The sequence below is a fragment of the Lasiosphaeria miniovina genome, assembly GCF_030549165.1.
Source record: "Lasiosphaeria miniovina strain SMH2392-1A chromosome Unknown B0T26scaffold_1, whole genome shotgun sequence".
Taxonomy (NCBI): Eukaryota; Fungi; Ascomycota; class Sordariomycetes; order Sordariales; family Lasiosphaeriaceae; genus Lasiosphaeria; species Lasiosphaeria miniovina.
The window spans coordinates 7771475-7785694 of record NW_026848220.1 but is presented as its reverse complement, the minus strand read 5'-3'; the positions used below and the strand labels follow the sequence as shown (position 1 = coordinate 7785694).

Here is a 14220-nt window from a genome sequence, read left to right as displayed (position 1 = left end):
AGATTAAAGGAAATAGGAAAATGACATTGCTTCAGCAATCTAATGATGATAACTGTTGCTAATAGCCTTTCTGTGCTCCGAGAGGTTTTAACTCCTGAGTCCTGAGCGCTTTGGATTTCGAGAGATACCGGAACGTGAATGTAATTTGCTTTGCAATTGGTCTGAAACTGGTAGCGGTCTGATGCAGCTTGAACCTCGAACGCACGGCAAGACGCATCTGTGGCTTTCTGAAGCTTTCTTGCAAGGCTGGGCTGCGGGGGGTGACAAGGCTTTTGTACGCTTCTGTACGTTGGAGATTGCGGCATATTCCAGGGCGGCCTCGATTTGGAAGAGGGCAGATTCCAGCTTCAATATCCCTTGCAACCACGAGGCTGAGCAGGCCTCCGTGTAATCGGCGACGCCGGCGACCAAGCCAACTCATCAAAGTGGCTCTGAAATAGTTCGAACGAATTCCTCCAGCTAGAAATGAATGTGCTCATGGTAATACTGGCCGGGCACTGAGGGAGGAGGCTATGACTGGCTGAGCTCCTGATTTGAACGGCGGCGTGGTTATGGTCTTCGCAGCATGTCCAGGATTTTGCTGTGCCCAAAAGGTATAAAGTAGTGTTAGGTTGGTCGTCATCGTCCCCGGATTGTTAAACGCGACATTGAGCAGATTTTCTATCCGCCTCGTCCATCCTCCAAATTTGTCTCATTGAGATCCCATACACTCTTTGCTCGCTCGACAACCTCGCCGACATACTGTCGTCTTATTTTAGGTACCCCAAATACTACACCAGTTCTTGGTGCTTCAACCCTAGGGCAGACCGCCACCGCCACTACCATAGACACCCACTTCCGCCACGAAGCAGCAACATCTGACCATTGGCTCCGCCACAGGTGCCAGACCAAGTACGAGAAGATAAGCGACGCGCGGGCATTCAAGGGTGGCCGGGTGAAATTGGCGCAGAAGTTGCCCAAGGACGTGTAGAATCCGCAGGCTGGCACGCACCTGCAGAACTACGTGTTTGATCGTGAGCGCAGGGCCTCATTGTCGACCTGTGGCTGCAGAGCCCCAGCCCGAGCGCGGCCAAGCCCACCTTGGCCACTAGCTCAAGTGCCACACTTAGGGCACCCCGAGCCCACCTTTCCGCCTCCGCTTCAAGGAGGACGTCAAAAAGTGCGCGGCCAGCACCTCTGTGCCCAACACGACCGTCTTTGCGTGCAGCTCAGATTGATGGCAGCGTAGTAGTGAGAGCAAGCCTCAGGTTGTTCTTGAATAGCTAGGTATGTAACAGGTATTTTACTCAGAGCAGAGAGTAATATCATTATTGCCATTTACCTTCGAACGAGGCGATGTCTTTGTCATGGGAGCTAATAGCCCAGTGACAGTTGGGCTACAGTGGCAGTGTAGAACCAGTGCATGTTTTGATTGGGCTCCACGGCTAACTCAATTAATATGCTTGTAAATCTATCTAAACTAAGCTGACGGTAGGTTATCATAGGACAAGCGATAGTCAGCTTGAGACGCGTTGTCCTTGTTATCTCTCGGGCTCTAGTCTTTAGGGTGGATAGACGTCCTCTGCCGTGGGCTCTCTGCATAGTAATCAGGCGCTTAGATGGCTCACTCATAAATTGGAAGCCATGTTTCTCCCGGAACCATTCAATGTGTCTATGGAGACAAGAACTCACTGGGTACCTATCTTTGTTTATCTTTCATTCTCTCTTTTTTCGGATTGTCAGTTGGGCTCAGGGGACACTCAAGAGGGTTAGGGTTGCGCCTGAATGACACGCTGACTTTGCCTCCCGAACACTATTCCCCATCCTCGCGTACTACGTAGCACCTAAGTCTAATGAGAATCCGCGAAGCAATATCCATGGATTCACGGCATTTGAACTGCTAGTTTGATACGCTCAAAACTCGTCTAACCAGCCCGTAGTGCCGTGTTGCACCGGTTTCAGCCAGCTGGTTGAAATTTTAACGCAAAGTCATCTGACTCGCTCATCTTTTTCTCGTCACCGAGACCCCGCCTTTTCAACCCCGAAAACACCCCACGGTATTCCACACTCCACCCGATTCATCCCAGTTGGGCTGGTCCCATCGAAGCTTCGCATGGGGGTTTCCATCACTAGCAGAAGCAAATTAACCTTCACCTGCGTCTCCCTCCCCCATTTATCCCACCCGGACACGGCTGCTAAGGTATTACCGTCGCGGTGCCGTTCAAAATCTCCACCCCACAGGCATAATGCAGAACCCTGCTCCGTTTTCCGCTGCCAGCGTGGCAGTCACGTGCTCGGGCCTGGCCGAAAAGGCACGCGAGACAGCAGCTGCCGTCGACACTGTCGTCGCTGACGGCAGTGCCAGGGACCCTGCCCTGCAGAAAGAGCTGGCCTTCCTGTCGACGCGTCTCCAGCAGTTCCGCCAGCATGTCGACCAGCTGGGTCAGTGCGTTGCCGAGGCGTCTGTCGTTTCGGCCAAGCTGCAGGCCGTGCTAGTCCAGACTCTGCCCGACTGCGACAAGACCATCTCCATCGTGTCCGAAGAGGTCAAGCAGGCCGGCGTCACCTCTCTTGTCCACGCCATCGTCATCGGCACAGTGTCCGAGTTCGAGGCCGTGCTAGCTGCCTACTCCAGGGTTTTCTTCTTTGCCACGCAGCTAGCGACCCTGTACGTTCTCAACCCTGAGCGACTGACCTTCAGGGATGCTAACAGGATTGCTTTTCAGCGACGTCAGTGAAGAGCAGGACTCAAAGCTCGATCATGTCGATGCTCAGCGGCTCTTGGAAACAGCAGGTTCCGCTGCCCAACGGGTTTCTTCGTCTCGCTCTGTTCTCCTGGTTCCAAACTAGTCAAAACAGTCTTTGGATACTATCTACTCGATTCCACACAAAAAATGGATGAGTCCAACGAGATATTTTCCATGGCTAGTGTGCACTTGAAAGCCGTATCGAGAGCCGAATAACACAAGGGGAGGAATGTGAGCGCCGTGTGTCAAACCCTGTCCTCAAGAACAGAAAACACACCACGAAAAGCAAGCCTCGATTTGAATATGTCGGTTGCGGCCAGCGGACAGACATGTTAGAGATGGCACTATTTTAGCCACGCGCATATGTTGGCCACCGAAGCAAACATCTCAAATTTTCTAGCTGCGCCTGGTTTCGACTTTGTAGAAAAGTTTAATCAACTCTCCGGAATGTTCGATATTCGCTGTTCGAAACAAGTGACATGGCAGCCTAAATACTTAAACTGCCACTAGAGACCTTGAGCCTTGAGATTAGCAGAGGTATGAAAGAGGTAAAAGAATAAAAATGAAAAAACCGAGCTTTCAGAGCCACGGATGACTCCCTCAGCCCTCACTTCAGTCAATTTCTCCTTGTTTGATTTGAGCACAGTACGGATACAGCCAAACATTCCTAATTATCTACGTGCTGCTAGACAGGCACCACACGTTGGATATTACTTCTTGAGCAAATGCCTTGAATCATTACCAAACTGCAACATTCCTTATAATCACAAAACTATATTTCAAACTGCCCTTGTTCTATTTTGGAATTGTTGGACAGTTTCTGGTGGCAATGCGAAGAAAATATCACGCAACAATACACCCTGGCTAGCTTTTTCTGCATGGTCAACCGTAAATTGGAGAGAAAAGCAAAAGAAATTAGAGGCACTGCTCAATTCACCAATGCCGAAATAAGTATTAGCGCAGTGCGGGATAATTACTTGACGATAATGGGATCACGGTGAATAAATGAACTAGCTAAGAAAAGCCTCTGCTGGGCATTTCAACAAGGGAGACAGGTCACCATGATTTTAGACCATGGGCTCCAGGACCTGTCGCCTCCCCCTTGTGAACAATTTTAAGGGCCCCTCACATCTTCAACAGTCACACGCAAATAAATATTCAGGCATCGGACTATCCAATCGCCGTGAAACTGCAACGGTCCTGAAAAGAGGGAAAAGACTACTGATTCTTTCAGTAGTTATTATGCTGGGTCCCAGATCCGAGGATGACGTGGAATTTTGCAACAGGGTCTCGGAATGGAAGAAAATACAGGGGGGTCATAGTCCTTGTGACTCGAAAAGCGGGAGATCCGGCAGGAAGGATTCAACTCCGCAATTTCCGACGGGGCGGCAGGCAACGAATTGAACCCCGGATACTTTCAAATCCTTTGGCTTACCCTCCAAAGCTTGCAGATCGAGCTCGCACTATTGTTACGCTCTCCAAAAAGGAACCCAACCCCGAATGTAGCGTAAATAATGTTAGGGTTGCATGCACTCAAAATCCAACAATGGTCCGTTGGCGGAAATAATGGATCCCGCACACGGACACAGCCACACTATGCGTAAATAGCATTCAAGGTAAAACAAAAAAAAGAGCGAAAAAGATAAAACGACTATAAGCTATAAAAACCTGCTAGGCCCAAGACGTTTATTATGGATGTAGAGAATTGGTACAAATAGCAAATCTACGCTTTCTTTGAGCTGTGCCTACTGTTTAAGTAAACGAGCATTTGTAAAACAAAAAAAAAAAAAAAAAGGAAGAATTAGCGGACTTTTTCTTCACAAAACCTGGTTTCACTCGGACAAAAACGAATTTAGTTAAATTTTTATATAAAAGTGAAAATTTATCAAGTCTCGAAACGAATAAACAAACCTACTTCCATACTCCAATCACGACGTGCAAGAAGATCGAAAAAAGACAAGAGAAGAAGATAATAAAGGACACCCAAAGCTTGGAACTTCGGTAACTCTAAACGTGCTCGCTAGGTATGCTAGAATCAGATACCAAAATCCCAATTAATTACATGCACCTGGTCTTGTTACGATAATTTGAAGGGGTTCTCTTGTAGACTCAAATGGGTTATTACAGGCTCATAAAGGCCAGGCTAATGGGAAGTGCTACGGCACACCAACTCCTCTTCGAATAAAATCATGTGAATTTCCTAAAACAGCCAGCAAAACGCGGCTTGCGATGAAGAATAATAAGTATGATTTTGTGTAACTACCACTGGGAGTTAGTACTTGTGTCTCCTCTGCCCCGGTAATCGGACAAGTGGAAAAGAATTGTTCTGTAAAGAGATCACGGATATCAACGATCTCCGCAGTCTCCAGCTCTCGATTTTCTGGGGTCAAGGTAAAACTAAATGAATAGCCAGCATCCCTCTATTCTTAGTTGTACAAACGCGTTTCACTGTTATTAAGAATCAAATTCGGGCGGCCAAATCTCACAAACACGCATTTCTAATTGCTGGTTGACACCTCTGGAAGAAAGTATGAATGCGAGCCGTGACTGGATAATTACCTACCTAGGTAGTTACCTAATTAATGGACAAAGCTCCTAGGAACAGAAAATTGATTCAATACCAAGTTCCTGGATATGACGTTAAAGAACATGACAACTATGGACATGCCTATCCATCCATACTGATTGCGCGACGCAACGATACTAGCAATATAAAAGATAACAGCTCAAGCTGTAAGCGACGGGAGGAGGCCCTCGAACCCTAAATCATTGCACCAGTTACTACAACGCCAAAATGAAGGACAAACACAACTCTGAGGCCATGAGCTCGAAGTAACAAGGCGCGGCGATAACACTATGCTACCACACGAAGTCCATTAAGCAAGCGTTCTCAGATGAGGCCAGCCCGCGCGGCCTCGCTGCCGCCGTCCTCGAGCACAGACTCGACCTTCTGCTTGCCCTTACCGATGCCGCCCTCGCCGACGCCCATGCGGCGCGCGACATACCTCTGCGCTACGACGCCGACGGACAGGTTAAGCGTCTCCTCGACCCACTCGGCAACCCACTCGCGCGGATCGACGCCGCCGCCCTCGACAATCTCGCGGATCTCGTCGGGCACGCGGTCGAGCTCGGATTTGATGTAACCTTCCTCGCTGGCGGCCTGCGGCAGCGGCGCGGCTGAGGCGTCGAGCCAGCGGATCCAGCGCGCGGGCACGCTCTGGCTGACGGCCGAGTACTGGATCTCGTGGACGGGGTCGAGGATGAAGACGGCGAAGCAGACGAGGTCACCATCGGCGTCCTCGTCGTCTTCCTCGAGTACAGCCGAGTCGGCCTTGTCCTTCTCGGTCGCCGTGCTGCCGGCAAACAGGCCCTTGTCGGCGGCTACTGTGAGGGCCTGCACCGAGAGGAACAGGTCTGAGCTGCGCACCGGGTTGCTCTCGCTGACGGGCTCGACAGCTCGCTGGCGCGCGCCCTCAATGCCGCCATGCGCCGCGAAGTAGTCATTGGCGTAGCCCTCGGCGTTGGCCCGGCACAATTTGGTGCCCTCGACTAGTCCCTTGACCGCGCCGAGATCGCGCGGCGTGTCTGCCTGCCGCCACCACGGGCCGTCGCGCCAGCCGGCTGCCGACTGGCCGGCAAAGAAGGACCCGGCGCCGGCTTTGTCCGAGGCGGGGGGGCTGCGCACCGACGACTCCTGGCCGCGCTGGATGACGAGCAGGTCACCGCCCTCGACCTGGGCCATGACGCGGTTGAAGACGCCGTAGATGAGCGGGTCGAGCGATGGGTAGCCCGCGAGATCGTGCGTTATGTGGATCATCAGGCGCTCGTGCGACGAGATGGGCGGCGCAAGCGTGTGGAGGATGTTAGTGAAGGTCGGTAGGGCGCGATGGCGGAGTTCGTCACCTACAGGGCAGCACGAAAGCTGGTTAGCAGGTCACCGTTATCTTTTAGACGCGAGAGACCAGGACAAATGGCGGATGCAAAAAAAAACGTACCAAGGCCCTTGAGAGTGTCCACGTTGCCGCGGACTTGGTCAGCCCACTTCCTGGCCTCCTCGTTCTGCTGTATCTCCTTGACGGCGGCCTCGGCCTGCTTCATGGCTGCCGTCGCGGTTGACAGCAGGCCTCCCCACCAGCTACCACCGCTGGGAGCCGCTGCAGGCTGTGGTGGCTCGACGGGAGCCTTTCTCTCGGATTCCTGCAGCTCGGAGCTCGTGGCGCTGGGGGTGAAGCTGGCATGGTAGGATCGGGTGCTATCGGCGGACTTGCGCGTGGCGGCAGGTGCGTCGGCGCCGGGAGGGGGGGTGTTTGTCGAGGCGCGTTTGGCTAGAGACGTCTTTGGCGCGGCCTCGCGGACCCGGGGAGTGTGGGGGCGGGCAGGCGTCGTGTCGCCGAGCTCGTTCTCGAGCTCGGCCAAGATGTCATCGTCCGGCTGCTTGCTTTTGGCGGGCGCGGGCTTCGCAGTCTTGCGGGGGGCAGCATCGTCGCCGATGCCCTCAAAGAGCTCGCCCAGCTCGTCGTCTGTGGGGGCTACTGGCTTGGTGCGCTTGCTAGCCATGTCGCGCGTTGCTGCTGCTGTGGTGGTGGCTACGTTTATATTTGAGCAGAGGTGGTGGTGTTGCAATGTCGCGTCTGGAGAACTGAAGTGGGGATAGATTGTGATGCAGATTCCCAAACCATCGAAGCGGCCTCAGCTCAGTTGCGGCGTAAGTAACGGAGTACCATAGCCACACAAGGTACTTCGTACTTCGTACTGTACCCCCGTGCAATGTCAGGCACAAACTGACAACGACAACGCTCGAACGCTTGCATGTGCGAGAGAATACTGAAAATATCTGTTTTTCCCAAAGTCGACTTAAATAAAACCTTTCACTTGTCTGATGCACCATAAATATCTTCAACCTTAACAACGGAATAAAATACCAGGTAGAATACGGTAACCTGGAGACTTTGCGCCCCATCTGTCGGCTTACACACTCCCGAGTAGGTAACTCCGGTCCCAGGTATCCGCGTTTCAAAGAAACCCAAGTGTCCGGTATCGTAATCTAGGCCAGGGCAGGGCAGTGCCGCCTTGCGTCAGGGCGATTTCCAGGGGGTAATTGGGGCGCTGGAGGTCGGTGGATCACTGGAAGCTGGGTTGGTTTACCGCCGACGACGTTCCGGGCGCGCCATTGGCTGAGGGTGCAAATGTTGGCAGCTTTCACAGAGGCAAACCGCGCCGGTTACAGCGAGGCGGCTGGCTGGCAGCTGTGCGGGTGGGGCAATCGGGCGGCGCGGGTGCCAAAGCGCCCATTGGGCGGCGTGGGTGGGCTTATTCGGGAACAATCCAAAATTGAACGTGAGCAGAAATCTACACGCATGGAAGACAAGCCGCACCAAGCATTGTGACGAGATACCCATCCGCACCACCTCGCTATTGTTGTCTCGGTCAATTGGCCGAGCAAGCCCTGGCATTCCACAGTCCCTCCCGACCGAGCAGCGCACTTTTGGCGTCGCTGGACGGCCGTGTTTTGGCGCGGCGAGCGGCGCTTCGTTCTAACAGCGCAGCCAGACACAGACAGCTAGCCGGACTCGGGTGTTGGATCTGACCGCAGCGCAGCGTTGGAAGCTTGCTTAGTGCGCCTCCCTTTTTTTCGCCTCACATCCCGTTGCTTGCACACTGTTCACTCAGCAGACTGAACGGCAGCCGCGACCACGCAAAATAACGCCCTCGGCGACTGAAGTCTGCAGTCCCCGCCTGCACCGTGTGCGAGTGCCCTTGGCGCGTCCATTGAATTAGATGCACACGATGGACCGTGGACGGGGTCGCGGGCGCGCGACAAAGAAGCGAGCCTCTCTACCACCCCCTTCGTCTCATCACCTGGCACAACATCAACATCAACAACACATCTCAGACTATCTCATCCCGGTCACCCCGGCACACTTTTCATCCGCTGCCGCTAGTCCATCTCATCCCCCGCGTACAACTCCCGGCGCTGCCCCAGCAAGAGGCGGCCGCTCTAAACAGTATCAGCCCGTCTCTGTTGATGCCACCACGCCTGCAGCAGCAGCAGCAGGAGACCTGTCATCGTCCCGCGGCACCCCTCGCAGCGACCGCCCCGCGCGCAGCGCTACCTTCAGCTCTTCATTCAGTTTCGAGACTCCAACTTCTGCCACTAACCCGCTGATGGCTGGTCCGTCGTCTCGCAAGCGTGCCCGGACCTTTGAGGTCTCGTATGATGGCGGCGCCGATGACGAGGGACATTCAAAGGGCGGTCACTCGCTCCGGAAACGTGCCCGCATTGACTACACCCAGGAGCAGATTGATGACAACCTCGCTCTCACGGCTGGCAAGGCTGATTTACTCGCCAAGCCTGCCGTTACCCCGTCTCTTCGCGGTCGAAAGCGCAAGGGCGCCCAAGAAGAATCGGAGCCAGAGGTGGAAGACGCCGGCGCCATCCCAAAGCGTCGCCGCGCCGACAAGTCCCCAGCAGCGGCCCGTGGCGCTTCATTCCGCCGGCGAATACCAGCCAGGAAGCCGGCCACGCCAGTAAACACGTATATAGACCAGCCTTCCGACAATGATGTGCAGGACACCATCCTTGTTGGCATTCCCATTGATGGACAGGACGAGTCGGATGAGGAATCGGACCACTCGACATTATCAGATTCCGAGTCGCGCCCGTCAACTTCGGATGGGAGCGACGGTGTCCAGCCACGATCACAGCCACCAACTCCGCAGCCGCAAATCGTACCTCAGGTCGAAGGGGCCGTGTCATTTGCGCCTGAGACTGATGAGGCGATTGAAAAAGGGCTCACCCCGGAGCAGCCTGACGGCAAGGCTGAGATTGACATGACAACCACAAACCTTTCACTCTCAGCTCACCTTGGGCCTCAAGAGCAAATCAATCAAGTCGAGCAAATCCAGACCGAAAAAATCAGTCCCGCTAGAAATTTTACACCTGAGCCCGATCATCCTGAGCTCAACACACAAACCCCCCTACCCTCACCTCCACACCTGAAATTTTCACAACCGCCGCACCCGTTGAAGACAGTCACGTGGTTGTACTAGAAGATATAGAAGACTTGGAGGGGGTGCCTTTGCTCGCCAATTCTGCGGTTCAATCGGCAAAACCAGCTGCACACGAAGATCTCGCGCAGGCGGAAACTGCAAAAGTGCACCTTGCCGACGAGGACAACCACGAGCAACAGCTCGCTGTTCACAATGCAGCAGGTGCACTGGCGCTCGACAAGGCGGGGCCTGAATCAAAAACAACCCAAGTTGTTCAGTCTGCTGTCGCGCCCGACGCGCCGCTTGAGTCCCTAGAAAACCCCTCCACCAATTTTTCTCCTTTCCCCTCCGCCCAATTCGACGGACCAGCCGAGTTTGCACTTCCTGTGGCAGCTCCTGTGGCAGCTACATCAATCGGTCGGTCGACGCCAGCTCAGAAGCCTACACAACCAAAGCGACTACCGCAATTGCAGACAATTTACAACCTTGACAGGCCATTTGCAGCTGCACTAAACCTGGCACCCTACGAAGACGAAGACCTCGCATACCCTGCACCTTTCACCGAGCGGGTGGTACTAGACATCAAAGACAAGGCAGAAGCCACTCCAATACCGACACCAACCCCAACTCGCGCGGGCACTCCTGCCGATGCGCTCGCAGAAATAAATTGGGATGGCCGCCGCCCCCTGAGGCAGAAGGAGTTTTACGCCTTGTACCAACAAGAAGTCAAGCGACGAAAACAGCAAAACTTGCCTCAAATGTCCATGGTCCAGTTCAACAACCACTGCGTTCGGAATTTCAAGGCCGCCCAAGGTACCGGAGGCGAGACCCCAATTGGAGACCAGCTCACGCCGGTCTCAGATCAGCTTGACCATGCCGCTGCCACAGAGAAGGTGCGGAAACGCCCAGCCGTAGTCGCTGCTGGGTCCTTTGAAGAGACTCCTCGAAGCTCTGTCGCACGGGAGTTCCAGCAAGGCACTGCTGCACCGTCGCCGGCGGCCGCTGACGAAGATCCTTCTGCTGGTCAGGCCGAGGCCGCAGAGGACGGACAGGGCGATGAGGAAGTTGCCGATACCCATGGAAAGTCTGAAAGCCCCGCGGAGCCTGTTGAGGTTACCAAAGTCCCGTCGAAGCAATACGTCTTCCCCAAGCTTCGCGATCCAGCCGATTTCGTTCGCGCCCTGGATGAATGCCGTTCAGAGGAGGAACGTGTTGAGATTGCGGCCGCGATTGTTGAGACCATGGATGCCTACGAGAAGGAGTACAAGGAACTCAAGAAGATCACCGAAGATGAAGATAATGCCAAGCGTCGGCAGGCCAATGACAAGACCATCGTCAATTGGGAGAACCGCCAGAAGCCGGATGAGCCACTTCCCTGGCGCCGCCATTTTGACGAGGCAGTCAAAGGCCCGCCGGTATTTGAGATTCGCGGCCCTCGGGCTCCAAAGCCCTACATCGATGACCTGGTGTATGAGCATCAGCGGCGAGAAGACCGCATCATGGCACAGGCCTATGGATTCAAGCACAACAACCATGCCACCCTGGTTGGCCGTCAGAACCCTGACGAGCAGCGCTGGGAGATGCCAGAGACACGCCTTCGCGAGCGCAAGCGGACGGAGAAAGGCGCAGAACTCGCCGAAGAGAACGTGATTGAAGGAAAGCGCATGCGGAAGCCACGCAACCTTTCAGACCAGAGCAAGGACCCGAGTCGTTCGGGAACACCCACTGGCATTGTTCCCCTTGGCCCCTCCGGTCGACGTCAGAAACGCAAGACTGCCACTTCTGCCGCCAACGGCGATGATTTCGAGGATCTGGACCAGATGCAAGGTGTCGAGAATGCCTTGGAGCTCACCACCCGTAGGCGGCGTGGCCCAAGACCCCGCAAACAGACATTGTTGAGCCAAGAAGAGGCCGCAATGGCAAGCTTCGCAGACCGCCAGACCGATGACGAAGATTTCGAGGTCAAGCCGAAGCCAGGCCGTAAACGCGGTCGCGGCGCGGCTGCCACAAATGGAACCACGGACAAGGATACCAAGAGGCAGCGGACATCTAGAGGCGGGGAGATTGCGAGTTCGTCATTTTATAGCAACCCGTCTCCGGCAGATACCCAGCTCGAGTCGCGGCCCTCAACTGCCTCGTCGGAGGCCACCGTGAACACGGCGGAGACCTTGGAATCGTCATATTCTCTTCGCGAAAAGCGAAAGCGGAATTTTGCTCTAGAGAACGACCCAGAGCTAGGGCCTCGTCCGCAAAAGCGGACCCGCGGCGCCGCTGTCGCAAAGCCGGAGAATACGGAGCCCAAGAAGCGTGGACCGAAGAAGAAGATCGCCACGAGCCAGCCGGTAGAGGCTGCTGCCCCGGCACCGATCGCCCCTCTGCCTGTCGGAGGGCTGAAGGCACCGGCCATCTTTTTCAACAACCCGCCATTGGCTCCGGCGCCGGGCGGCCCCCCGGGCCCGTACCTACATACCTTCACCGCGGCGCCTTCTTTCCAGCCTGGTGTTCCACCTCCACCTCCTGCGGCACCGCCCGCCATCAAGAAGCCGATCACCAAGATCAAGCTTACGAACAATAGCATGTCTTCGCAAGCCTCTTCTCGTAACGGCGGACCGGCAAACATCGCGCCCAACCCGAGCGCAAAGTCGGCAGCCAAGGTTTCTCGCGGTCCCAAACCCGCTGATGTGAAGCCGCCTGTCCAGCCCCCCAATCCCGACATGGGCGACAAGCCCTATGCTGAAATGAGCAAGTCAGAGAAGATGAGCTGGTCGATGAGACGTAAGTGATAACTCGGTGCTTGTGCTTTTTGTAACTTTACTGACGGTATATTTGCAGGACGATGGGCTTCGGGCGAGATGCAAGGGGCTGTCGAAAAGCGCCGCACCACCTTGGCGATCAAGAAGGCAGAGAAAGCTGCCAACGGAACGGACCCGAGCCAGACCCCAGATCCGACTTCAGCGGGACCGTCTGCTCCCAACACACCGGCTCTCGTGCCGATTCCTCAGTCGAACCTTCCGGTTTTGCCGCTGCTAGTTCACCCACTACAGCCACTCCGGCAGCCACAGCACCTGATGCAGCAACCTCTCGCATATCCGCATCCCCCACCCTCTGGCCCGGTTGCTTGAACATGAGTTGCGAAAATGTCTCCGCACAGTTACTCGGCTTCGGAATTACGACTTCTAAGAGCTGTAGCGGAGCTTTACAAAATAGTACGACTAAAAGGACGGAAGCTTTGTTCTCGTCTGACGGCCTAGCTGCATTTCCCTCGACATGACATGAACATGTTTGTATACATTGACACGACCCTGTCAATCCACAGTCTCTCGCCATATCATGCCATCGAACGGCGTGAATGGCAGGGGGTGAAACCTCATCACACCACGATATCCCTGGTGTGGATCGAAGGCTCAAGAGTCTTCTTGGCTGCTGTACCCTGGCGGCCGATTATTATCCATTTTCCTTGGCTCTCGTTTGCCTAATGGTGTTGCATTTTCCTAGGAGGCTGGCTTGGTTTCTTTGTGGTAGAGGCTGCGGCATGTCTTCTGTGGAAAGCGACAAGGCGTATTGAACGACTTCTTCGTTATGGTTTTTTTTACTTGTTTTTCTTATTATTGGGAGACCGGTTGTTTTTCCTTTTTCGTTTTCTTTTGCCTGTTGGGGTGGTCTGGTAAAAAGCATATTTTTTCGATAAGGGGTCTGAATACGGGGCATTGTTGAGGGGCATTGGGACACAAATGACACGTAAGGCATTCTTGTTGCATTTGGGTAGTTTTTCTTTGTCTTTTCTGTTCTCTCTTAGTCTCGCATCAGCATGGTCCCATCATGTTCTCAAAATCGGACCCGGGTGTCTCATTTTCTCTAGGTCTCTCTTTTCCTCTCTGATATTTCTAGTTTCCAGCCTCGATGTCTAGATGGGCTTCTTCGTGTAGGAATAATTCTTTCTATTCTTGTCCATGCTACATTTACAAAGCAACATTTTGACCGCGGGTTGATTGCCTTGTTGCTTCTTTATACATACAAAAGGATAGTTGGCATGGGGCAGCACATGGGCATCAGGAAGGTGATGGTGGTTCGTTTAGCTTTCATTGAGTATTGCTTCGTCGAGGGCCAGATAATGCCAGGAACTTGAGCTCTTCTTGACACCTCGGTGGCGCCATTTCTAATTGCTTCCGACTATTCTGAAATGTTATCTCCCTGCCACTGGCTCATGTGAACATGCGGCCTGGAAGTATTGAGGGAAGAAGAAGTTGGAAATGGCAGACAGGTATCGTGTATTATTCGCACAAAGTCGCTGTCGACGACAGAGAGTAAAGTTTTCTCGCGTCACTTTTGTCCTATTCAATTAATAACTTGAATTTTCGCATGTGACTGGGATCAATGAGGGCAGATACAGTTATTGAATCAATTTGATTACTCGTGGCTGGTTATTTTATTGTCGTATTTACGCCTAGAGCCTTCAAAGAATTTGTTGAGAATAATGACTGAACTTTGTTGTCATTGGCACGAG

The 14220-nt window shown here is 53.8% G+C and overlaps 3 protein-coding genes across 3 annotated transcripts; 2 read left to right on the top strand and 1 right to left on the bottom strand.

Moving 5' to 3' along the window:
• The first annotated feature begins 1997 nt into the window (after positions 1-1997).
• On the top strand, positions 1998-3031 carry B0T26DRAFT_99298 (uncharacterized protein). The gene is made up of 2 exons (XM_060448192.1): positions 1998-2647; positions 2706-3031. The coding sequence occupies exons 1-2, from the start codon at positions 2226-2228 to the stop codon at positions 2827-2829; spliced, it is 546 nt and encodes a 181-aa protein (XP_060304120.1). The 5' UTR covers positions 1998-2225; the 3' UTR covers positions 2830-3031.
• A 2041-nt stretch (positions 3032-5072) lies between these two features.
• On the bottom strand, positions 5073-7502 carry B0T26DRAFT_763429 (maintenance of telomere capping protein 1; the record flags this gene model as incomplete). The annotated part of the gene is made up of 3 exons (XM_060446421.1): positions 6722-7502; positions 5669-6629; positions 5073-5106 (listed from the first exon to the last, which is right to left on the bottom strand). The coding sequence occupies exons 1-3, from the start codon at positions 7281-7283 to the stop codon at positions 5073-5075; spliced, it is 1557 nt and encodes a 518-aa protein (XP_060304119.1). The 5' UTR covers positions 7284-7502.
• A 1011-nt stretch (positions 7503-8513) lies between these two features.
• On the top strand, positions 8514-12838 carry B0T26DRAFT_671409 (uncharacterized protein; the record flags this gene model as incomplete). The annotated part of the gene is made up of 3 exons (XM_060439321.1): positions 8514-9617; positions 9866-12491; positions 12549-12838. 3 exons carry the CDS (start codon positions 8514-8516, stop codon positions 12836-12838), a joined length of 4020 nt encoding a protein of 1339 aa, XP_060304118.1.
• Between the last annotated feature and the right edge of the window lie 1382 nt (positions 12839-14220).